We start from the raw sequence: 25,101 nt of genomic DNA on the forward strand, positions 1-25,101 counted from the left end.
TGGCTGCAGCCTGCCTGGAACCTGTGGCCATTTGTTGAGTTTATTTTAAGCCTGAGAGAACATGATCTTAGCTAAGAAATCAGGCCCTTTTCTCAGACATTAGTGACGGGCACCAATCTAGTCATTATCAGAAGGATCCTGTTTTGTGTCCCCGAAGCTGTGTCCAGGGAGTGTTTTGTTTGATCTTGAAATCATTGTGGATAGAGCAGCTGCTAGTTTGCATGACATCTTTGTGCAAATTAGATGAAGGCAGCCCCTCTGGCAGAAGTATCCCCCACACCCTGCCAGGGCGCAAGGCTTGGCAAGCAGAGCAGCAGCTGGACTTCAGCAGCCAGGTGTCCCCAGGAGATGCTCTTGTGCAGGGCACACCTGCTCAATTGTACATGTCTGAGGTCATTGCTGATGGTATTCTTGTTACAACCCTCTATCCTTTATATCTTCCTTTCCTCTTTCTTTTTGTCCTCTTTTTCCCCCCCGAACCATTGACCTGGTCGCCCCTTGGATTGCATTTACAAAGTGCAGAGAGAGGCTGATTGATCAGCCTCTCCTTACATTGTCTAGACAGGACCGACTTGCTGTAGACTCAGAGTTCTGCAGCAATCACCTCCTTCTATTCATTACATTCTAATTTGCTTCAATTATTTTAATCCCTTGCATATAATAGAAGCAGTTGGATTTCTTGTCCACTGTGGTTTTACAAAGGGCACCTCATCCTCTTCATTCCTTTTTATCAAAGCACATGTTATTGGTGCTCACCCTGTGCTGGGGGCCAGGGAGATAAGATGAATGGATAAGACAAGTCCCTGCCCTTGAGAAACTCATAATCTAGTGGGGGAGTGAGGCGTGTAAACAGATAAATCACAGCCCTTTGGTGTGCTTGCTGCAGTAGGACAGGAGCTCCGTGAGAGGAGGAGGGGCCCAGTTGAATGCCGACTACTGGGTGCTGTGGATGCACAGAAGGCTTTGCTGAGGAGCTGCCATTTGGGCCTCCTCTTAGATGAGTAGGTGTGTATCAGATGAAGAAAGTCAGGGAGGAGAGTTGGTGCAGAGTCATGAACGGATACGTCATACTCAGGGCAAGATGGAAAGGGCCGCCTGGCTAATGCTTAGGGTGTGTGATGGTTGGGGCCAGTGGGAGCTGGAGTCAGGGCTAGGACTTTCTGCCTGAGGAGTGTGGGGTTTATCCTGTGTGTAAAAGTCTGGAATACACTCCAAGAAGCAGTGTGGAGAGCGGCCTGGAGGAGGGAGACTCTGGTCAGAGAATTCTGGGTTCCAGTCTTGGCACTGCTACTTCCTTGGGCTAGTCACCACTTAATCTTCTTGAGCCTCCCTTTTCTCATTTGTAAAATAGGGATGATGATCACACTAACATCTACTTAATTGGGTTGTATAAAGGATTAAGACAGATAATATCCACAACAGAGTTTCCTGTTGTTGGGACAAATACAGAACATGGATGGGTTACAAGTATATTGGAAACGTTGGTTCCTTCAGCCTTCAGGGAGGCTGGACAGGGCCCAGGCTACCATATCTGTTTATCCTGGGTGCCTTACACACATCTTTTCTATGTGCACCATGACATGAGTGAAGTTGGAAACCACTGGTCTACAAGGCACTTGGAGAGTCTCTCCTACCAAGTCCTCAGTATATGTGACTGTTTCTTGAGTTTGGTCTTTGTATTTGTACAACTTTCAGAGAGGAAGTGCGGATAGAGATGAGAGGCTGGATTCCAGGGACATTTCTGAGGCAAAACTAACAGAATTTGGTGACCAGTTGGGTATCAGGGAGGAGGGACACGTCTAGAGAGGGGGAGGAATTGGGGATGACCATGGGATTCATGATATTGTAGACTGGATGAGAGGTCACGCTATTAAGGGAATTGCTATGGAAATTAGAGCACGTGGGTTTGAGGTACGAATGTGAGTGAGGAAGTGGAGACTGTCGGGCAGAGTACTTTTTCAAGAAGTATAGCAAGTTAGGGAAGAAGGCAGACAGGGTCGGATTGTGGTTGGGGGAATGCTGGGGGTATTAAGAGAATTCAGAACATTTGTAGGCTAAGGGGACGAGGCAGAAGAGTTGAAAAGTTAAAGAGAAAAGGAAAGAATGCATAATACTCTTCCCAAACTTTGACTCTGGACAGCGTCTGTCCCATTGGAGGACTGTCTGCCAATAATTGTCAGTTGGGCAGTTGTCCAGATATGATTTACAATAAGGCACCGGTTTCACGAGAGGCGCTGTCTAAATTACTGCACTCCACCAATTGCCAGGTGCCCTGCTGACAGTGAGCCAGGGGTCAAACAATTCAATCAGGTGCCACCACTTATAAATTGAAAATCAGTGGGGTGCAAAATGGATTACCATCAAAATCCATTCAGGTGCAAAACCAAATTTTAAAACCCCTAACCTTTAAAACTCACTCCTTTCCTGATTCTTCACAATGCCATGACACTGAGTTTTAATATCCCCCAGATAAGCAAGCATCAGTAGAAATGCCTGCAGGAGACCAAAAGTAACAAGGGAAGAACTTGTCATCACACCTTCCTTTTGGAATTTGCAAACATGGTGGGTTTATGAATTAGTACATTGGTAATTCTTTTAGATTCTTTAAGGCAGCAGCTCTTAAGTGTGTAACAGAATCACCTGGAGGGCTTATTAAAATTTGGATTGCAGGCTCTTCCTCTGAGTTTCTGACTCAGTAGGTCTGGGGTTAGGCCTGAAAAATTGCATTTCTACCAAGTTCCCAGAGAATGCTTATGCTATTGTCCCAGGAACACACTTTGAGAACCTCTGCTCTAAGGTATAGAAATATTTTGATCATTTGGCTAGCAAAGCATGCATGGATTGATAACTTGTCAGTAGAGGTCCATTTGGGCCAGGTGCTGAGTATGTTAAGGGGTCTCAATTTGGTTCAAAAAACCTGAGAAGAGACTTGTTCAAGGAGATACAGACTGATTTGAGTGCTTTGTGTTCAGAAGTGAGGTTTAGGGGTGTGGAATAGAGAAAAGGGAAGAGGTCCCCTCTAGTTCACCATTCTACAAGACAGCATGTACTTCAAATGACATCATGAAGGCTGAAGCCTGGTCTCTATTGGTCTGTGGGTGCAAAGCATTAAATTCTTTCCATTGCCAAAATTCCTCCCTTGACTTGAAAGCTGATTTTCTTAAAGTTAAACTAACATGGGTACTACTTTCTTAGCAAGCTGCTATCAGCCTAAACTTTGGCTCTTCCCACCTCTGAATGATCCCAGAGATGTATTTTTCTATCTAAATTGATGCTGTATGGTTTTAGTTCTACTCTCTTGCTTTTTTGGAGTTGAAGTTACTACCTTGTATAAACTGTAGGTGTCACCAGGTTCAATATGAATGGAGTCCCTTTCTCCAGGACAGAAGAATGGATCCCAGGAACTGCCCCAAACATGGCTGCTACCTCATTAATGTTTGGTTTCCTGTCTCTCTTTGCCAGGAGAAATTGAGCGATGCACGTACATCAAGTACCACTACTCCTCAGCCACCATCCCCAGGAACCTCACCTTCAACATCACGAAGACCATCCGTCAGGATGAGTGGCACGCCCTGCGTAAGTAAACCTGAGTGTCTTTCTTTGGCTCTGGCCTCTGGAGTGCATGAAGGTTTGGATGCCCATCAACAACTTGGTCTGGATGGAGGGATGCGCCGAGCCCTGTGGACAATCTTAGAACGTGGTGGCAATTCCTTAAAGTGTCAATGCCTGTGGGTCAGAATTGCTTCAGTTGGTTTTGGTTGCATTACAGATTTGAGGAGTTTGCTTCTAAAATTAAAAAAAAACAACTAGCAGTTAGACAATAAGTGATGATCTTACTTCACTACTCTGGTAGACGTTTAAGATTTCACCTACTTGATGGAACCAACTCCTGGGATTTAACTCTAGCACATCTCCAAGTTGCTTGGAGTATTATTGTGGCAACCTGTTAATCCCTTGTGTCATCCTTCATATGGGGTAAGACCAGCTGCTGGTTGCAGGCTGTATCACATTGGAAATTTGCATCTAGGTGGGGTCACTAAGGGGTAGGATCTGGTCCTCAACTTGCAAGTTTCTGTTCTTCTAAAATGATAGGCTTTGGGATCCTAGTTCGCATGCAATTGTTCAGTAAAGATCAGAATATCTGCTTCCATTGGTGAGGGAATTTCTTGGTCAGGAATCCTCAGAGACTGAAATTATGACGAGAGGGTGGCTTACTGAGCAAACAGAGTAAGTTGACTATTTTTACCTTTCTGCCCCGTGGGGTACCCCTGCTTGTCTGCGTCAGGAAAGCTCTCCATTGCTGGCACAGTTCTTGATGTGCACACATTCGTACTGTTAGTAGCTCCATGCTGCCTCTGTTGCATTTGTCATTTCTTTTCTATTCCGGCTTTTTTCACATAATGTCACAAGATTAAGATTCAGTGTACATTTATATGTGAAGGAGGGTCTTTTATTGTTTCCTAAAAACAAGGATCTTATAATTAGTAAACTTTGAAGAAGGCAGAAACCATCTTTCGTCTGTTTCTTGTTGCCTGGTTATCTTTTGCATGCAGAGGCTCCACCAGGTATATTCCACTTTTTGGTTTGGCTTTAATCAAATAAGCATAGCTTGGTGTGGGAGGCGAGAGAGACAAATATGATTAAACAGAGCAATCATTCACTGGTTTCGGGAAAAAAGATTGTTGCCAGGTGTCTGGATGATTGTTACCAGTGCCACTGGTCTGAAACAATAGGGCAAGTGTCATGGATGGAAAGGCATTAACCAAAGTGTTGCCTGTACAAGCTTTATCATTAGTAGAGACACTAACCAGAACATGGGGACAAGGAACTAATGTCAAAGAGCATTTCTATGTGCTAGACATTGAGCTAATCATATTACTTATTTGATTTTAATGTGAGATTTGCTCTAGAGACACTAGTAATCAGGGTTAATAATCTCCTTTTTGGAAGTAGACATGTAAAGAGCCAAATGTATAAATACCTGACAATGAGTGCTTATTTCCCATGTTGCCGTGGTCCAGTGTAGTCACTTAATAGAAGCCGGAAAGGGATGTTCAAGATACCTGATAAGTCATGTTGAACAACCACTTAAATAGAACTTAAGTTATGGGCTTCGTAATAGAATCTAAGAAGGAAGACGTTATTGACATAGCAGCTTCGATTCAAATTTACTCAATTCAACCAAAGTTATGGAGTTTCTCTATGTACTAGGCACATAGTGGATACTGTGCCATAGGGAGTTCTTTCTAGGAGCTCGCATCTGGAGGTGGAGGAGGGTTGGGGGGAGAGAGATACGTTCACAAAGCAAATAATTACAAAGCAATGCAATAATTATAATATAGTATAATTGCTTCAAGCAATTAAAATAGTTTGTGAAAGTTTTCCAGCAAGAAGGAGAATTATTTTAGCATAAAAATGCACTTCAAGGGAAACCTGGTAGAACTCTTTTGCCTGTCCACACAGTTAGATAGCTGGAATTCAAGAAGATTACCCATCGCGGCATTGCTGAGAATACATTACACGGCGTCAGCAAAGACGGAGACGGGAGGCTAATGCCAAAGTTTCTGTAACCTTTTCTAAGCCTGATGTCTCCAGGGTCCTCTTTCCCAAACTGTAGTGCTGTTGGGTTCTGCAAAATCTAGTGTGCTGTTTATGCTGTGAAGTGCGGTGCTAACATCTATTTTTAACTGATGAAAGCCATCCAGCGACTGATATTTGCAAAGGTTTTGGGCACCCCGTGTTGGGTGAAGTGAAGGCTACCCTTTGGTGTGAGAGATTCATCTGCCTCTTTCATGGAGTAGCCTAATGGGCTGTTAAGCAGGCAGAGAACATTTGCCATTTCTGGCTTGATGACAGCTATTTTTAGCCAGAGGGCAGGTGAGCATCTGTCACATCTGAAGTTGGTGCTAAGTGTCATTGGCAATGCTGGTACAGTGGTGAACCAGTGTAAACGTCAATTTCAATTTTCAAACGTCAGGTATTGCTGACATTAGGTGGGGAGTGGGCACATCAGCCCCCTTTGGAATAAAGTAGAAGCTATCAAAGATTAGCAAACTCCTATGATTAAGCTTTGGAAACTAAAAAAAAAATCAGACTCTGAATTCTTATTGAGAGAACTATACTCTTTAACACTGAAAATGGGATCAAATAAATTCATTTGATGCTAGATTGGTTATTGTTTTATAATTTGACCATATCTTACATTCTGTAATTTTTCTGGGTAGGTAATTTTTGCCAAAGGCAAGAATCTTTTTTTTTTTTCTGAAACAACTTCTGGCAAATATTTTGGGCTTTGGTTAAACTTCGGTTATACCTTTTTTTTCTTTGCAGGGGAAAATTCACCCTAACCTAACATCTGTTGCCAATGTTCTTACTTTTCTCTTCCTTTTTTCTCCACCCCCAAAGCCTCAGTACCTAGTTGTATATTTTAGTTGTAAGTCCTTCTGGTTCTTCTATGTGAGCTGCCACCACAGTGTGGTTACGGACAGATGAGTGGTGTGGTTCTGCACCTGGGAACAGAACCCGGGCTGCCGAAGCAGAGTGTGTTGAACTTTAACCGCTAGGCCATCGGGGCTGGCATAGGATATACATTTTTCATCAGGAATTTGCGTGTGGTCTGATCATCAGCCATCAATGTGGAAAAAAACCTTTCAAATAGGAAAAGCACAATTTAGTTTAAAATAATGCTGTGGTTTTTGAACAGTTAACCCCACCAATGGGAGGCTTAACTGCTTGGCTGAGTGCCCATTCACCTTACTTGTGGTGAGGTGAATAGCAGGTGAAAGAATAAAATTATCTGTAGGCCATTAGGCTTACAAATCCAAGTGAAAGATAATAACCACTATGGGGAGAAAAGAACAGCGAATCAAACTTCCGTGTGTGTGTGTGTGTCTGTGTGTGTGTGCGTACACACGTGCCTGTGCTGGCCTCTGAGTTTCAAGTGTTGAGTTGTCTGGGTGACCAGGTTCTGACTCGCTTGTATGACGATTTCTGGGGAGGTGGTGTGTGTGCCTGTTTCTCCTTCCCACCCTGGGGCTTCCCGAGAAAAGGCAGAACTTCTGGAGATGGGACCTGTGCCCTCAGTCCACCGAGGCCTGGCCATCTGCCTGGGGCAGCCTACCTGCCTTCCTACCAGCCTGCTGCCTCCTATTAGGTCCCAGAGACACAGAGCTGTGCTTATCCAGGCTCTGTGTGTGCCAGGTGTGCTGCACTCCTGACCCAGATTCTCCTGCTGCCCCAGGACTGGAGCAGAACAGGTGTGTGTCACTGGGCCAGTGAGGACGGGACGGGGGCTGCAGGAGATGAGCTTGGCTAATGCCCCTCTCCAGGTGGGTTGTCTAGTTTAATGTTCTAAATGTGACAGAATCCGATTAGCACGGGTCAGAGGAAGCAGGCTGGCACGGCAGTGGCATCTTAAATGATGCCACTTCCTCCTCTCACTAGAATATGTTCCCACAGGCTTTTTGTGCCACACAGTTCAGTCTGAGGTTGCAACACTTGTTTGGAGAATTCTATGTCCTCATGCAACCCCCAAGAGCCCCTGAGGCCATCCCAAGTGGCTCTCCATTGCTCTCTCTGCCACTGGAGTCCCTTTGGCATGCCCTTTCAGCACATCTGGGAGCCTGGACACTGCCCAGGAGCAGGGCAAGGAGAGATGGGTGGGAAGGGAGCCTGGGTGGCCTGGAACAGGGATCAGGCAGCCAGGAGGCCAGAAAGCATGGTCTGGAAAGAGGTTGTTGCTGAGAGGTGGGTGCTTCTGCAAGAAGATGCCGGCATGGAGTGGAGCTGCACCAGACAAACCCAGGTGGCTTGCGGGGGCACTGCAGAGGAGCCTGCCCGGGGGCCACAGGGCAGGTGCCACCAGGAAGGTGTGAGGAGAGTGGTTTCTTTCCCCCTGATCTCCTGATCTGCTTGGCGGGGACTCTGGGCACCTGCTGCCAAGCTTCCCTCGGGGTCTGAGCCCTGAGACTCCGAGTCGCTGTGCATGTGAGCTCAGATTTTCTCATTGCGCTTGGCATTTTCAAGATGGAGATTTCAGCTCACAGTTGATTGCCCCTGGCAGTGGGAATCAGGGAACTGGGACTCCGCTTTCCTGCAATCAGATCCTCTCCGTTATCTTTCAAGAGGCTGAACGCCAAGAAAGCTAGAGTCTTTTTAAAGCCTCCTCTGTCAAGACTGAAAGTTCAGCTAATTAGATTGGATGGTCACATGACACATTTCCAGCTGGCCAGGGAGGGAAAGAGAGAGAAGATCTTCTCCCCCAACATCCCTGCTCCCTACCCCATCCTCCTGAGGGCACTCATCCCTCACACCACACGACACATACGCACACTCGCACACACACACACACATGCTTACACGGCAACCCTGGAAAGCGGAATCAGAAGAAATAGGATATGTAGTTAAAGAAGAGGGCAGGAGTATTGGGGAGGGAGGGAGGGGAGACAGACAGGCAGAGATAGAGACAGACTTGTGGAGGAGCAAGGACATTTCAGTGGACATGCTGCTAAGGAGAAGAAATCAAAATCCAGAACTGTCTTGTCTAACGCAGACACCCAAATTACACACTTGGCTCCCTGTCCGTGAAGCTCTTGACCGCTCACAGCCGGGGCATGTGGGTTAGCTCAGTCTTGGGGCCCAGCCCCCACCCGGGCTGGTGTATGGTGAGAAGCCCAGCCTGCCCTGCTGCTCGGCTGTGGATCTTGGTTCAGAACTCTTACCTTATTCTGCTTGGCTAAGCCCTACCTTGTCCCCTCTCATCTGGCCTCTTCCACACCCTCCCCTCTTTCCAGAATTAGTGCATCTTGCCCCTGAACCACACTCTCCCTGGTGGTTTCTATGACTCCCTCCAGCCACCCCCAGGTACTGCCCATCTCTTGGGCCCCAGGCTGCTCCTTGCCGCTCCCCACTGGCGTCAGCCTTCTGGCCTTGGACTTATGTTGGCTCCTTGCTTGATGGCACCTGCCTCTTCCTTTCCTGATGGACTGTCCTGGCAGCTCCTGGACCAGCCTGCACATCTACACTTTGGGCCTTGCGCCCATTCAGACCTCTGTCCTCGCAGCCCAGGAGTTGCCTGGATTTCTGGTCCCTCCTTCCCCAACCATCTCTGGTTATGACAAGATGAACATGGTAGATGAAAGGGCTTGGGATGAGAATAACAGTGATTATAACAACGATAGCTGCATCTTTGTGCATATCCGCTGCAATGCTCCTTGGAGGGTGGCTTGGAGTTTCCTCCCTGGAGCCCAGTCTGTATCGTTCTGGCTCTGGCAGACAAGGTAATCAAGCCAGGGAGGAAGGGGCTGCCTAGTGGTTCCATCTTGGCCTTGGAGGAATCTGAGACTCGGAATCCAGGTCTGAACTCCAGCAGACTCCCTCCAGCTATTTTTTCTTTCTGTTTTTGGCTATGTTATGTAAAAGAGCCTAATGAGGTAAACATCCCAGACATTAGAAGCTTCGGTCCCCTGCGGTGTCAGCCATTTTCCCTACCCTGCATCTGCGTCTGAGCCTAGCCAGTGTGGGGCTCTCACTGTGTGCAATCTGTTGTGAGCTGCTTCTTGCTTGCAAGATTGGCATCCATGGGGGTCATCACTAGCAAGAAACCATCCCCAGAACTGTGCAAGCTTGGTAGCACAGAAACGCAACCAACAGAGCATCACCATATGTCGCTTGGTATTCTCAAGTCTTTGCTTTTTGCAAACCATTCCGTGTCTCTCTGCCTCTACCCAGCCCTTGTGGGGAACATTGCAAACCTTTCAGGATGCCCATAGCCTGCTCGGTGCCTGTCCTCACAGAGCTGCCGTGGTATTTCTGCAGCAAACCAGCCAGAGAACACAGACCCCTTAATCTGGTTTCCCACCTACACCTGCTCTTCCCCGGTAACTCATGCCAGGACACTCCTTTCTTCTACAGCCTTCTCTGCCTGTCAACACTTACTTCTCCTCTGTCCGAGGCCCTCAGGCTTCTGCTAGACCACAGGTTTACTAATTTGGTGAACTTATTTGAGCTAAAATGTTAATGTCTTCTTGGATGACCTTCCCTGATAGCATTTTTATCTTTCAGGAGACCTCATCCAAAGGAATGACAGTAAGGTGATTAAAGGTAGTGTGGAGATACTTTAAAATCATAACGTGTATGCAGCTGTTGATCCCACCTACTTAGATGGCTGGCCTGGCTAGAGGTCAGTGATGGAAATGGAATGGCCAAGAGGGAGAGTTTATTTTTGAGATGGCCTTAGGAGTAGAGAAGGGAGGAGGCCTGGAGTAAGGGGTGGGGTGGAGTAGGGTACAACCTTTTCTGTTAAAGATATCCACGTACTGAAACAAATTGAGAACCACTGTGCTGGTGTAATTGCAGTCTTCAAACCACAATTCATCTGAATGTGCAGGTCCAATTTTGTGCTGGGAATTAGTTGGAAGTCTGGCCTCAAGGCATTCTCTCAGCTTCTGCAGATTGGAAGTTGTTTTCTTCTGGCCGAGCATACTGATATGGATGCCACAAAGGAGAATGGGCACAACCCCACTGGCATCCTTCATCCGTTTGTTAATTTACTCATTCCATATTCATGGAGTGCCTGTTCTGTGAGAAGCCCCGTGTTAGGTGCTGGAGGGGATAGTAAAAGGTATTCTGCTTTCCAAATTGGATGAAATATTTCCAGGTGCCAACCAGGCAAGGGATCAAACTGCTTGTTGCTTAATGTTTATTGACTACTCAGAGAGTGCAGGCTAATGCTGCTGCAATGCACACATTGTGGGTCTCGACCTCCACACTTAAATCAGCAAGAATTCATTGCAGAGGAAATAAAAGCAAAATATAAGGCAAAACTACCATATCACGGAGGCATGGCCTGTTTTTTCACAGCAAGGGAAAAGTGGGGATTGGCTAGGATCTGCCACTTCTTAGCCTTCTAGGGGAACTGTCCCAGCTCTAGGTGCTGAAAACGAAGCTCAATATGGCAGGTGACTCATCTTTCCAACAGCTAAGATAGTGAGAGCTCACTGTCCAGGTGAGCTGCAGCAGTGAGGGGGAGGAACAAGACCAGGAGCTGAGTGTTCCAGCGGGCAGGGACAGCTCAGCAATAGGGAATTTGGGTTAGATGAGACACAGATGTCTCGGTAGCAGACACTTGCCATCAAGGCAGTGGGTCAGCAGGTATGAATACAGTAGTGCTACCTTGGGGCTTCAGGACTACATGATCCAATAGGAAAGAGACTTGGCCAAAGGAAGGGAGGCCCCAGTTCTACAAGAAATCTGGAGCATTAGAAAGTTAGAGCAAGAAATAGAGAACAGTGAAAAGGACGCAATAAATAAGACTCACTCAGGAAAAAAGTGAGAAAGAAATAGAGAACAGTGGCTATGAGAGAAGCCCAGTTTTAAGATCTGGGGTACACAGGCCAGGGGAATTATGCATTGAACAATATGGGAGACCATTTTAGTCAGAGCAGCAGTCTCAAACTGTGATCGGGATTGGTCCTGGGCTTTAAGGGTGAGGCTGCTCCTGAAGATGGTAGGACTATGGAGAGGGCAGGGGGGAGTCATCTAGAATCATAATGGCTTAACAGAAAAAGTAGTCAAGTTCTACATTGTGTGGCAAATGTCCTATCAGAGTCTAGACCAGTGCTACTCAAATGTGGTCCTTAGACCAGCAGCATCAGCATCATCTGGGAACTGGTTAAACATGCAAATTCTTGAGTCCCAGCCCAGACTTACTGAATCAGAATCTCTAGGGCTGGGGCCCAGGAATCTGTATGATTCTTAACACACTAAAGTTTGAGAACTCTTGGTTTGGAGGGCATTGGTAGGGACTGTGGTGGTCAGTGAAGGCTCCGGGGAGGAGACAGCATGGGTGGGCTTTGGATGGGAGAGGGAATATTGCCTTTAGCACAACCTCTCACACAGAAGCAAGACTTTTAAGTTATTTGTGTGATGTTTGTTGTCTGTTTCTATTTGGTGATAGCTTTGGTAACTTACTTTCTCCCATATTTCATTTTGTTCATTGAATAAAACAGCATGGAAGAAGCGAAGTGTCTTTCCTTTTTTTATGTTATGTGTCTTATCTGGGAGCATCCTTCTAATATCTAGCCTGCAATCTCTATCTTGTATCTCCAATGTTCTCCTTTATTCAGAAACAGGCTTCAAGCTCCACTGAAGCCAGGGGACATTGGATTGAGTTCTAGCTTTGTGCCTCTCTAGATATATGACCCTGGGCAAACTATGTAAGTGTTTTAAACCCAGTACACTCATCTGTAAAAAAAATGGTAATAATACCTGTCTTGAGAGTTATTATAAAATTTAAGTTGAATAAAATGATTCATGTGAAATCAGTCAGTAACTCTGTCAAGTCTGATACCGAGCAGCATTAGGTGTTATTATTGTTGGAACGGAGAGCTCTGCTGGGCACTGAGATCCCCACAGGATACAGGGGAAAGGCTCTGAAATGATATTTCATGGACTTGGGCTTTTCTACTCAACTTCACGCAGCCTGTGTGGGTGAGTGTTTCTTGTATGTGGTGGTACGTGTTGGCGGGTCTGTTGTAGGTGGCTGTCTGCACAGGTGTATGTGATGGGAGCTTGCATCAGGTGTTTACAATGTGGGAGGAGAAAGTGGCTGAGAGTATTATGTGCTCAATGGCAGCAGCGTGGCATATTGTGAAAGAAGTTTCAGAGCAGACAGTCATCAGTGTTTGGGATCCTCAGTGGGATAGCAACAGCAGAAGCAGCCCTCTAATTTATCAGTTGTGTCCAATATGACACAGTTTAGACAATAATGTGAGTTTCTAAGAGAAGATTTATATACTAAGTGTCTAAAAAGTAACATTTTCAGAGCTTTAAAGATAAATACACTGTGAGTACGGTTGTATTGAACTTGTTGAGGGGAGCATGGAAATAACTCTCTCCTAACTGTTGTAGCCCAGCCCTGCCTTCCAGGAGGCTGCAATTTCCAATATGTACTAGGATCAGTTCTTCTATTCATGAAGTGAAGATACACATCCTAAAAGAGGATACTGCAGGAATGTTGAGGGTATAGGGAAAGGAGAGTCCAGGAAGAGGAAAGGAGATGCTGTTAGGGTCAAGGGGGAGGCAGTAGGGGGTAATATTCCTATTCTAGGGGAAAGGGTACTCCTTATTTTACCTATATTATCTAGGGTGGGCCATAGGGTTGTGCTGGGTCTGGTTGTGGATTCTGCCATTCTGTGTTATTAGCTAAGAAGGACCAAGAGTTCCTGGGAGATGTGTTGGCCTTGAAGACAGCTTGTCACCTGCCACTTGGGTGAGAGAGGGGCTACAGCTCTGTTTGGCCTGAGTCCCCTTGGGAGGCAGGGCTGGGCATGAACATTATTGAGACTGTTCTGCAGCCATGATTATAGGGAAAATTTGGAACTTAAGTCCTGACAAAGGAAGGGTTCTAGGGAAGCAAGGAGGATCTGAAGTCCCAGGTCCATGGAGTAGGCAGAAGGCAAGAACCAGATCCAAAGTGAAGGTGAGGTGGAGTGAGTAGGGTCACTAGTGAGATTATGAAGCACTGATGAGGCCAAGACTCTGCCCTTGCTCATCAAGTCCTGTTTAGTGATTAGCAGTGTTGGCTGCTAGGAGGAACCCCAGATTTCTCTGTTCGTTACTAAGAAGAAAGACTGCACGAACTGATCAGGTTTAAGGACACTTTCTTGGCCACTGTCTAAGTGATGGAGTTACCAGGCTGAGCTAAAATATTTGGGGCACATCGTAAGGACCTCTGAGATGATTCTGGGAGCTGACCTCCTGCCCTACTTGGGCTTTGGGGCTTGATATTCTCTGCCATTTGGTCTCCTTTATCTTTCCCTGGTAGCTGACTCTGGCTTGAGCTTGGAGGTTATAGTAGACCAAGAGGTCTGCGTAGTTCTGGGTCATTCAGGCTTGCATAAAATAGTTCTCCGTGGAATTCAGCCTCGCTCGTGCACAACTAGAATTCTGTGTGTCTGGAGTGGGAGGTGGAGCAAACCTTAGCCAAAAATAAAAGTGTTCCTTGTCTTGCTTCACTCTCCATGTGTATCTATCACAGGAGCCTTCTGTAGAAGCTTAGTAAAGAATATAATTCAAACATTCTTAGATTACTGATAATTCAACTTCCAACTAGCACCATCCAATAGAACTTTCTGTAGTGAGGAAAATGATTTATAAATCTGAATTTCTCAATATGATAGCCATGAGCCAATATGACTGTTGAGCACTTGAAATGTAAGTAGTGTAACCAGGAAATTCAATGTCTAATTTCATTTAAATTTAAATTGTCACAAGTGGCCGGTGGCAACCATATTGGACAGAGCAGTTTCAAACAGTCTTCAAATTTTTAATATAGAGTCTATTTCCAAATTACAGGTTGTTGATTATGAACACTCATACATTAAAAATGAAACCTTACAGGTTATCTCTGTGCCCCAGCCATTTTCAGGGGGATAGGAATGCACATTCCCTTGAGTCACTCAGATCCTTGCTTGCCACTCTGCCCTTGGGCTCCCAGGAGTCCCAATCCCAGGGCTACTTGGGATGTTCTTAGGCTTTTCTTCTGATCTGTGCCAGGTGCAGATAAGGAGAGGCAGCATGGAAGGTGCCTCGTCTGGGCCAGCCTGTCCCAGGTTGGGTTCCCTGAGAAGCAGACTCTGAGATGGATGATGTTTATTAAGGGGTGCCTTTAGGATTCACACCTGTGGAGTTTGACAGGGAGAAGTCAAGCTATGATGCAGGCCCAGTGACACCCCACAGGGGCTCTGTTCCTACAGTGACTCTTCAGACTTTCCTGAATTGGGCCAAGATGGCTGGACCTTATCCTCTCACACTGGTTACTTGGATGTGGGCTGCCAGAAGTGCAGTGACCTCAAACCTGCAGCTCTCTGTGTTTGAGCAATCCCCATGGGGCCCTGAGGGCTGACAACCTTCCCAGGGCCAGGGCAGCAAGTCCTTCCATGAAGCGGGCTCTGGGCTGTGCACCACAGTGTCTGCTCTGCAGGCATTTGACTGAAGCGATCCTTCGTGGTTGCCAGTGAGGTGATGGAGTCTGGGATATCAAGCACCTAGCCCAAAGCTGCCACCGTAAGAGACAGAGGCAGAACTAGAAACCAGGCCTTTGTGACTGCAAAACTCATACTCTTTCCTCAGCCCAAGGAGCCCTGCCTACACCTTATGAGACAAGCCTACTCACTTTCTCTCTTCTCTCTCTTCTTGTTTTTTCCCAAACATCCTACTTTTTCATTATCCCAAAGTATGGCCCTACTTTATCCTCCACCCCTCCCCCACAATTGGTTCCATCCCATTATCTAAAGTAAATGAAGACCCCTCCCCCATGAGCAACCAGGCTAGCCACACCCTCCATCCAAGAGCTCTAGTATTCAAAAGAAATGAAACAAAGCTATTTATTTTCTACTTCTCTGTTTTTCTTTTTCATTTAATTACTGGTATCACAACAGGATTTTTTTTTCTATTGCTTTTCATTGCAGATGTATGGTATTTCATCTACATTATGAGTTAAATAGGCTTTTGTGGACTAGCCTAGAAACCCAATCATCATTTATAATAGACATGACTTCTCTGGAAATAGGTTCTGAATTCTAAATAACTGACTTACAAATGAGGTTTTAGAATGGAACTCATTTCAAAGCTGGAGACTCTATCTTTCTACTTTCTAGGTGATTTGCCTCTGAATGGTCTTGCTGTCTCCCCTCTTTCTACCTCTGTAGTTCTTAGGCTGGATCCCCCAAATCAGACACCCTCAACAGGGTGAAAGCTCAGACTCCCTGGTCCCTTGTTCTCAGCCCATAACCAGCTGCTGATGCAAAATTGATTCATGGCCCATGATGTGTCCTGTGTAGGCTTATCTGAAATCCAGAAACTCAGCCAAGAGACATCAAGCATCCTTGGTGCTAAGTATCATTCAGTCAGTCTCAGGCCCCACCTCTCAGTTCACATTGATAAAATGAGACTAACTATGTAACATTTCCCTGAGGCTCTTTGCTTGGGCACCTGGCACCAGTTTGGAAATGAGCAGTCAGGGGTGTGTGTGTGTGTGTGTGACTTTCTGAGGCTGAGAGGCTGCTGAACATGAGTGTGAGGGGACACCACATGGGAATGACATCAGCATTTGTATTCCACATGCCACACCATCCCGCCGCCTCACTCCTGGAGCTTCTAGATGCTGCATAGTTGCCAGGGAAACGGGGAGAAGGAACTGTACAAAAGCTACCTCCTCCCCAAAGCTTCTGGGCATATCCTCTTGAAGTGGGGGTAGAGGAGAAGGAAGGTCTTGTTCCTTCAGGCAGCGAGTGGGGGAAATGCCTGTACTGAGCCAGCACTCGCTCCCACCCTACCCAACCCCACCCCAGTCTGGCTTTGTCTGTGTCTAACATTAGCAATGTATTCTGCTGCCCTCCTCCCATCCCACATTGCCATCAGCTCCTACCCCAAAGGGATCTTTTCATTTCCTGGAAGTAAAAATTACTTCTCCATATCAGAAAGGGTAGGGACCTCTGGTTTATGGTTAAGGTTTGAAATCCAGTTTAGCTTGGCAGAGCTAAGAGAAATGTACAATTAAAAAAATTGCTAAGTAGGCTCCATTTCCATTAAATTGAAGGAGAGGGTCTGGGATCCTAAGTGTTTACAGTTCCAGTCAGAGCTTTGTGGCTGTGGTTGACGAGGAGCCATCTTTGGTGGTTCTTGGAATGACCTGGCAGGACCTTCCTTCCCAGTGTTCCCTGAGGGCCTGTGGTGTGCGAGCATCTGAACTGGGCAGTAAGAGGCACCTTCAGGGGCTTACAGTCCACTAGAGGACACAGGGCAGTGACATCAACTCAGGACAGCAGGGGCCAGGCTGTAGGGCTTGGGCAAACAAAATCCTCTTGGCAGTGTCCAGAGGAGGAAAAGACCATCTTGGCCCAGGGTAACGGGCAGGAATAGTGGCATTTGAAATGGGCCTGAAATACTTCATTTATTAAGTTTATGGAGTTCCTACTAATTGCCAGGAACTGTTCTGGCACCAGATGAAAGAGACAGCAATTCCTGCCCTCATGGAGATTGCATTCTTGTGTGATGGCAACTGCCGCTTATCAAATGCTTAACACTGGCCAGCGGGCTGTACTACGTCCCTGACATGCATTATTTTACTTAAACCCCAACTGTCCTATGAGGAGCATGTTATTATTATATCTATTTTACAGATGAGGAAACTGAGGCTTACTGAGGTTAAATAAATCATGGTAGAGCCACATGATGTGAACATTATGACTTTATGATACCTCAGGAAATTCATCTGTTAGCTGTGTATGGGATCCATGGACATGAGTGGAGTGTGGACTCTGAGGAGCCTTCTGTGATATTCCAGGCCTGAGATCACAGTGGTCTGGACTAGACTCTCAGCAGTGGGTATGTGAGACTGGGTAAAATAAGGAGGTGAGGCCATGTGCTAAGTGGGTGTGCTTGCATAAGTGCTTTGAGGGAGGTTGAGATTCTGAGGTGTGTGGACAAGGTCTGAAAGAGCTGGTTTCTAACTCACTACCTACAGGAGCATGGCGACTGTCTTTATCTCCGAGAACAACATTTATCAGCGCTAACTAAGGGCATGGAATATGGGAAAGTAAGCTTTCCTTGAAATGTAGGAAAGAATTATATTTTGTTGAGCTTCCATGTCTCTTTCCATACGCAGAAATAAGGTATATTTATTACATTCAAAAGCTAATTCAACTTCAGCATCTAATAAACGCATGAATCATATCTCTTTGGCTTTCAAGTCTCAGGGCTAACAACCATTTTCCTTCTGTTATTGAACAAGACCACTTTGATCATGGTCATTAATCTTTAAAAATTAGTTTACATATATATTATGTTTAAATAAATTTGAATATACCAAGGTCTTCAAAATTATTCTTGAGAATAGAAATATCAACTGCAACACAATTCGCAAATTCACTATTTACTTATGAACTCTGATTTAAGGAGACAGATTTTCTTCTATCTTTTGATTTTTAAACTGGATTCTCATGTAGGGATCATGAAGGGGGGGAAAAATCAATGTGTAGCTATCACTTACTCTCAGAAGAGGGGCTTCTCTGCCTTACCCAGTTGGAGCTGTGAATAATTCAACATGATCCCAGGTTCCTTTTTCCTTTCCTGAGATTGAGCTTATTAAAATTGCATGGCCAAAGGACATTGGTGAGGAAATGGCTGGCACCCTCCATATCAGCTTTCAGAACCTGCAACATAGCCTCATAACAAGCTCAGCCCTCACTCTAGGGACGCTGAGCTGCCATCAGCTGGGGATGACCGATGCGTGAATGAAGAAAGTGGGGGAGGAATAGCCAAGTGTCTCCCCTGCAATGTAGTTTTCTTCCATTCCCTCAGCAGCCATCCTGGTAGAGCATGAAAATGGAATGCTGTCTCCATGCTCACTATTGATCAACTTAGTCATCGTTGTCAGCCTCATCATTAAGTATTTATAATTTACTGTGCACAAGGTAAGTGCTGAACAGACAGGGCATTCTTTCAGATGCTTTCCAAGACAATCTAATTTATCTCCTTCAGTGAGATGGCATTTCCAGACAAAGCATCTAACGTAAACAGTCAATTGATTACAGTTAGTACTATTTTTTTTGGGTGGGGAGTGTTGATTGCATTGCTAAGGGTTTTTTGAAATAATTTTTGAAAAATGCTATGGTTCTTTTGAGACATTTTTTCATGGGTCAATGTATAAATTTTCTAGGACCGGCTGGAATTCAACTTGGATGCTAAAAATGGTGGGAACCAAATAAGACTTTTAAAATCCCGTAGACTGTGGTCAAGTTTATTTAGGAGTTACCGGGGAGATTGAAAGCTAACATTAAATCTGGCTAATTGTGAAAGGAGGGAGGAAATCTGAGACAGACATTGTCACCAAGTGCTACCCTGGACCACAAGCTTTTGCCCACCGTCTGAATTCTTTAAATCTCTGGGTGTAATTGTTCCTAATTAGCTGCCCCAATCCCTGTTCCTTTTTCTTCCTTTTCCCCTCCTCCTATTTTCTTTCTTTTTTATTCTATCCGGTTATTTCATTTTTTTGTGATTATCAAAGTAAAACCTTATAGAAAAATTTGACAGAAAAGTGTAAAAGAGCAGGAAAACTTTATCTAAAATTCTACCACCAAGAGTCAAATCCCTCTTGTGGCATAGATCCTTGCATTTCTTTTTATGGTGTAAATCATAATTTATATATAATTTTGTATCCCGAGTTTTTTATATAATTATATCATAAGCATTTCCCCTTGTCAAAACTCTTCATAAACATAATTTTAATGGCACCATAATATTCTACCATATGGATGTACATAATTTACTTAACCTTTCCTCTAAAGTTAAGCGTTTTTGTTGTGCTAGTTTTGGACCGTTATGACAGTCCTTGTGCATAAATCTTTGACCGTATTTTTGATAATTTGTTTAGGATAAATTCCTAGAACAGGGATTATTGGCTCAAAAGGTATGTACATTTTTTTAGGTTCTCAATATATAGTGCCAAATTGCTTTCCAGAAAAGTTGGGCCAGTTTATACTTGCCTGATTTTACTTACATTGAAAATATCCTTTTTCACTCAAGTATATGCTAATTTGATTAATGAAAAATAGTTACTCATTTTTGAAATTTTCCTTTCTGTGATTATGAGAAAGGTTGAATTGAAGAAATGATTGTTAGCCATTTGTGTTTCTCCTTTTTCGAGTTCTCTCTTTGTTTGCTTTGTCTTTATTTTCCTATTACCCTACTTTTTCCATCTCTGAATAAATTAACCCATCTTCAGCATGTGTGCCACCTGGCCAGGGGATCCTGCTCTTGTTTTCCTCCCCATGCCCCCTCTATTTAATCTTTGCCTCCTCTTTTAGGTTCCCCTCTCAGGGCTGAAGAGGTCAACAGCTCCTGGATTAGAGGCACCAAGCCCTAACTGGTGTTCAGGAAATGAAGCCCAGTGGCCGCTTAAATGAGTTTGGGAACAACTGGGATTTTATGGTTCTTGGAGTTGATTAATACTTTGGGAAACTCCAAGAGGAGTGAGACATTGTCTTCTTTGCATCTGTATCTCCAGCGCTTAGAACAGAGCTGGCACATGCAGGGAGGGCAAGGCACTTGCCTGTGTTTGTTAAATGAATGGACAGAGCATTTTCAGGTTTCCAGCTTCTTTGAGTTATTTGGCTCTCCTGACCCTCAGCTCTATCACTGAGCTCAAGAAAAGAACAACGGGGCTGCCAAGAAAGTTTGACATTAATCTGCATTTTACAATTTGTACAAAAATGTAATTAGATTCCTTCTCCAGAGGTGATCCATTAATGCAATCAATGATCACAATTACTTGGTATGTAACCTTAAAAAAATTGCTGATGCCCCATAAAAGTAAACACTTGCTTAGTAAAATAATTCTGCTCCTTGGACCAGCCATTTCTCTGTTTTCTCTTCATGTAAAACATGCTATCACCTCTGCAGCCTCGCTGTGTAGAGGTGGAAGCCAGGCTTGCCCCTGGAGGCTGGAAGGGCCGTCTCGGTCACCATGCCTGTAAGGTGGAGAGCTGCTGCTGTTGGTGGAGGCGCAGAGTGGCGTGGCACTCTCCATCAGAGGTGGTTCTCCTATGGCTGGCTAGCCAGTGCTTCAGATAACAGACCATATGATCTAGTTGGCATTGCTTTCTCCACACAACTTTAACTCTCGGTTAAAATAAAAGTATACGTCTGAATTAAGCACCAGTTAACTCATGGAAACTTAGGGGATCACCTTCCTTCCTTCCTCCTTCTATAACTTTGGTTCTTTCTTCTTCTGTCAGAGAGCTATCCCTAGCTCTATGGTGTTCATGGGGCTCCAGCTGTTCTGCCTTCAGCAGCAGGGAGGCCCATGTCCATCACGGGGCCCAAGCCTCCTATTCCAAGGCTCTCAGGGATCCATCACTTAGGCCCCAAACCTGGGAGGCCAGAGGCTGGTGATGGAGACATCACTGCCTGGTTGAGAAAAGCTTGTGCAGAGCATCTGAGCACAGCTTTGAGCTGCCCTTTCTAATAACCAGGGAGAACTGGAGCATGTCAGTTCCCTTAGCTGGAAAGTTCTATAACTTGGAGCAGATGGAGGGAGAGTGTGTTGATTTGCATGTGGTAATCCTGGAGGAGTCTGTTAATTCTGAGATTAGGTCTCAATCTTTCATCCTCCTCTCTCCAAGAGCGGGGGGTGGAGTGCCCCTCCTGTGTATAGTGGCTCCACTTTATCTGCAGGAGATGTGTTCCAAGACCCTTAGTGGAGCCTGAAACCACAGAGAGTACTGAACCCTATATATACTATGTTTTTTTCCTATACGTACAAACCTACGATAAAGTTTAATTTATAAATTAGGCACAGTAAGAGATTAAGAACAACTTCTCTTTGGCATGTCTGAATTAGCAGCATCACTACTCTTGCCTTTTGGGGCCATTATTAAGTAAAATAAGGGTTACTGGAACACAAGCACTGGGATACCATGACAGTCAATCTGATAACCGAGACAGCTACAGAGTGACTAAGTGGCAGGTAGCACATACAGCATGGAATATGGTGGACAAAGGGATGATTTGGGTCCCAGGTGGGACAGAGCAAGATTTTATCACGCTACTCAGGATGGCGCTCAACTTAAAACTTAGGAATTGTTTATTTATGGAATTTTCCATTTAATATTTTTGGGCCACTGTTGACCAGATTGAGGGGGGGAGTGTGCTACTGTATATTGCTATCAGCATACTTTTTACTTTCTGTTACAATTATTTCCTGCAGTGCTTGTCTGCCCTAGGGCCAGGAACATGTCTTATTCACCATTTAATCCCAGTGTCTAGTATGATATCTGGCACATAGTAGGCATGAAAAACATTAATTAATTAAAAGAAGTTAAAGAGTGTGAGAGTGGAGTTGTTAGGTGCAGGATTAGCTCCAAGCGTGATGATGCTGACTCAGAGAATTGTTGAAGGTAGAATTTATATTGCTCTCATCTGGGTGAGCTCTGTTCTGAGGAAGAATTTTCTCCTTTTTCCGTATCAACCCTGGGAACCCTCTCCAAGTGGTGGTTCCCCATAGCTCTTCCTCCACTTCAGGCTGGTCCTTCTTGGGGGTTCCTATGCATCTCAGCACAGACAGATGTTGAGTGCTAGACTGGGGCTGTTATAACTTCCATGTCCCACTGGGGTCTATGTTCTGTCAGGGAAGAGTCTTAGCCTCTTGTCACACAGATGCTTCCAGGGAGCTCAGTGTTGGGGAAGCCCGGGACACTTTGGCTTGTCCTTTTTGCTAGTCAAAAGGATGTGGAGAATTCTATGCATCCCTGTGAGTTCTCCACCAAAAAGTTCTTCTCCCTTTTGAAAAATTGGCAGCACCTGGTTGAACTTCTTTGACTTCATCGTGCATCTGTCCCTGTCATGTGAAATATTCCCCAGGGCAGAATTTCCAAATTGTGGTCCCAGGACCACCAGCACCAGAATCACCTGATGGACTTGCAAAAAAGCAGATTCTTGTCCTGCCAGTTCAAACTACAGCATCAAAATCATAAGCGGAGTCCAGGAATGTGTGTTTTAACAAACTCTGGCAATTATTCCTATGTTGTTATTCCTAAAGTTGTATAACTCCTGCCCTAGGGCAGGGGGCATTGGTCCCCTCAGGAGCAGTGGTCCTAAAAGATGTCTGGTCCAGATGGCACCAAGGGACAGTAACTGCTCCCTTTCTGTAACCTGCCTCTTGTGGGTCCTTGGTTATACATAAAGCCTGTGATATGCATTGCTGGGGTTATTAAAATATGAATAAGATTCTGCCTCTGTCCTCTATTGAAATTTGAAGTGTCTCTATTTGTACATAAGTCACTTTAATAAAGGGCATTTGGGGCAAATCAAATGCCATAACAGATGGGGAGGAGGGAGATCACTTTACTGAGGTTAGGAGGATCTGGCGAGAGTTTAATGGGAGGTAGGATTCAAATTGGACCTTGAAGAGTGGCTAGGACTTCCCAGGCAGATGTGGGACACAGGTTTCTAGACTGATGTAGCAGCTTGAGCAAAGTCCTGGATTTGTAGGGGATGGCGAGATGTCTGAACAGCAGGGAGGAGTTCCATGGGGCTAGAATGGCTTTGTAATGGGTGAAGAGACTGAAGTTGGAGTAGAACTCGGGTCCATCAGGACTTTCTTCTGTTTGTCCAGGATAGCCTTGAAACATTTTCCAGCAGGATCAGACATGATCACATCCTCTAGGGACAAAACCTGGTCCAGGGGTTTGCATGACCATTCTATTTCCCCACACTTGGCTAAATAACCTCCTTATTCCCATTCTATCATCTCATACCCTAGGCTCTCAAAAGATTTCTATGCCATCTGCACTCAGTTCTGTGTGGCGGAGACAAGCCTTGGCGAAAAAGCAGAGGACAGACAGGGAAGAAAAACGGTTTGGTCAGTTCTGCATTGTCTGTGCTACTGGAGGGACGGATGTGGGAGGTGAATAATTCAAAACAGTGGGTGATACAAAAGGCATTTATATTTGGCTTTGAGATTCACTGCGTGATTGCTGGCCGTGGGAACAGCAGGTTTACCTTCCTCATTAGGCAAATATTCAAATGAGTTGGCACTTCCTGAACACATGCCACCAAGTTCCAACGCCGTGTAAAAGAAACCTTATGATCAATTTTCATTTTAATATTAATTGCCTTAATACAAGTTAGAATGTGCTGGAGTATTAGCGTTAAGAGATCCCCATCACTTTCGCTTCTCCAGCAAATGGACTTCCAGCTGCACATCTTTATTTGTAACTGATTTTTTCATGAAGCTGAGAATAACCTCTACGAAATTCAGAATGGTTGAATAAAGCCTTCTGATTTATTGTGGTGAAGAATATGTTATTATATTAATGATAGTTTCCTGGTTGGTGTAGAAGGCTTGCTCGAAGGGCGATTTCTGTGCCTGTGTTGCATTATACACAGTAGGCTAGGAAAAGCCATTCAGGGTTCTAATTCCCTTTTGAACTTTAGTTTCCAGTAAAGTACAGTCAGATGTAAATTATGAGATGTACTCTAAGCCCATATGGAGACAGAACAGAATTTATAACATCAATAAAAGCATTCATCTTTAACTTATTAATCTCATCATGGAATTTTATAGCTAGAAGTGACATTTGAGATCATCTAATCAAACTTTATCATTTTAGTGATGAGGCTCAGAGAAAGGTAAGGATCTTGAGGATGTAGAACTAAGTATGTTTGTGGGGGCACAGGCTACCCAAGGATTAAAAAAAAACATAGATTGGTTACCAAAACAAAACAAAAACCCAAAAACCCTCTGAGGAAAATGTCAAGTTGATTATCTATGTATATTTCAGTCACTATACTTCCTAGAGGTCCATGATGGAAAGGGAACTCCTAGTCATTCCTAAACAGTTATTCCCTGAGCCCTAAGAAATAGCCAGGCACCCTGTGAGGTCTTGGGATACACTCATGAACAAGATGAGCGTGGTCCTTGCCTTGGATCCTACATTCCCCACTAGACACACAGCGCTTGTCTGCTGACTTCAGGGCTGTCTTGGACTGAGCTCAGCCTTCCAGGTCCTAGGAGTGTGATGTTCCTCAAGCTTGCCTATTGTTTGGGTTTCTAATGAGAGTAAGCAGAAGAGCACGAGAGGGATTTTTTCCCCTCTCCGTTCAGTCACCAGCAAGAGTTGAACTGAGTGGGAGTGAGAGAAACAGATGAGGGTTACAGTGATGTTCTCCAATTCCAGCTTCTAAATGTTCTCTGAAATGCAAGCCAAGCAAACATCCCCACCCAGAGTTCCCTGTGAACGTTGAGAGGGATATGATGAAGGAAGCTCCCATCTCAGGAAGGGTTTGCATTGAGGGGAGAGGAAGTGGAAAGGTTCTCCAGCACCTCTGGCTAAACCACTCCCAAATACGAGAATTTACAGAGATTGGGTGAAGGGGAACAGACAAGGGGGAAAGATGGAAAAGAGGGAGGGGAAAGCAGGTATGTGAGTTTATGGGTGGTGGTGGTTGTGGGGTTACCAGAACCCCTGGGAGGAGTCACAAAAGTCCTGAGCATTACTTCTTTGGCCCCTGGGTACAAACAAACAGCCCGTGGGAGAG

The 25,101-nt window shown here is 45.0% G+C and overlaps 1 protein-coding gene across 1 annotated transcript in view; it reads left to right on the forward strand.

Annotated features, from left to right (window-relative positions):
* Positions 1 to 25,101, forward strand: part of TMEM178B (transmembrane protein 178B) — a 337,545-nt gene that overhangs the window by 101,190 nt on the left and 211,254 nt on the right. The window contains exon 2 of the mRNA XM_046669014.1: positions 3,463 to 3,576. Coding sequence (XP_046524970.1) covers positions 3,463 to 3,576 — 114 coding nt within the window. The remainder of the gene's footprint in view (positions 1 to 3,462; positions 3,577 to 25,101) is intronic.

This window comes from Equus quagga, chromosome 8, assembly GCF_021613505.1.
Source record: "Equus quagga isolate Etosha38 chromosome 8, UCLA_HA_Equagga_1.0, whole genome shotgun sequence".
NCBI lineage: Eukaryota > Metazoa > Chordata > Mammalia > Perissodactyla > Equidae > Equus > Equus quagga.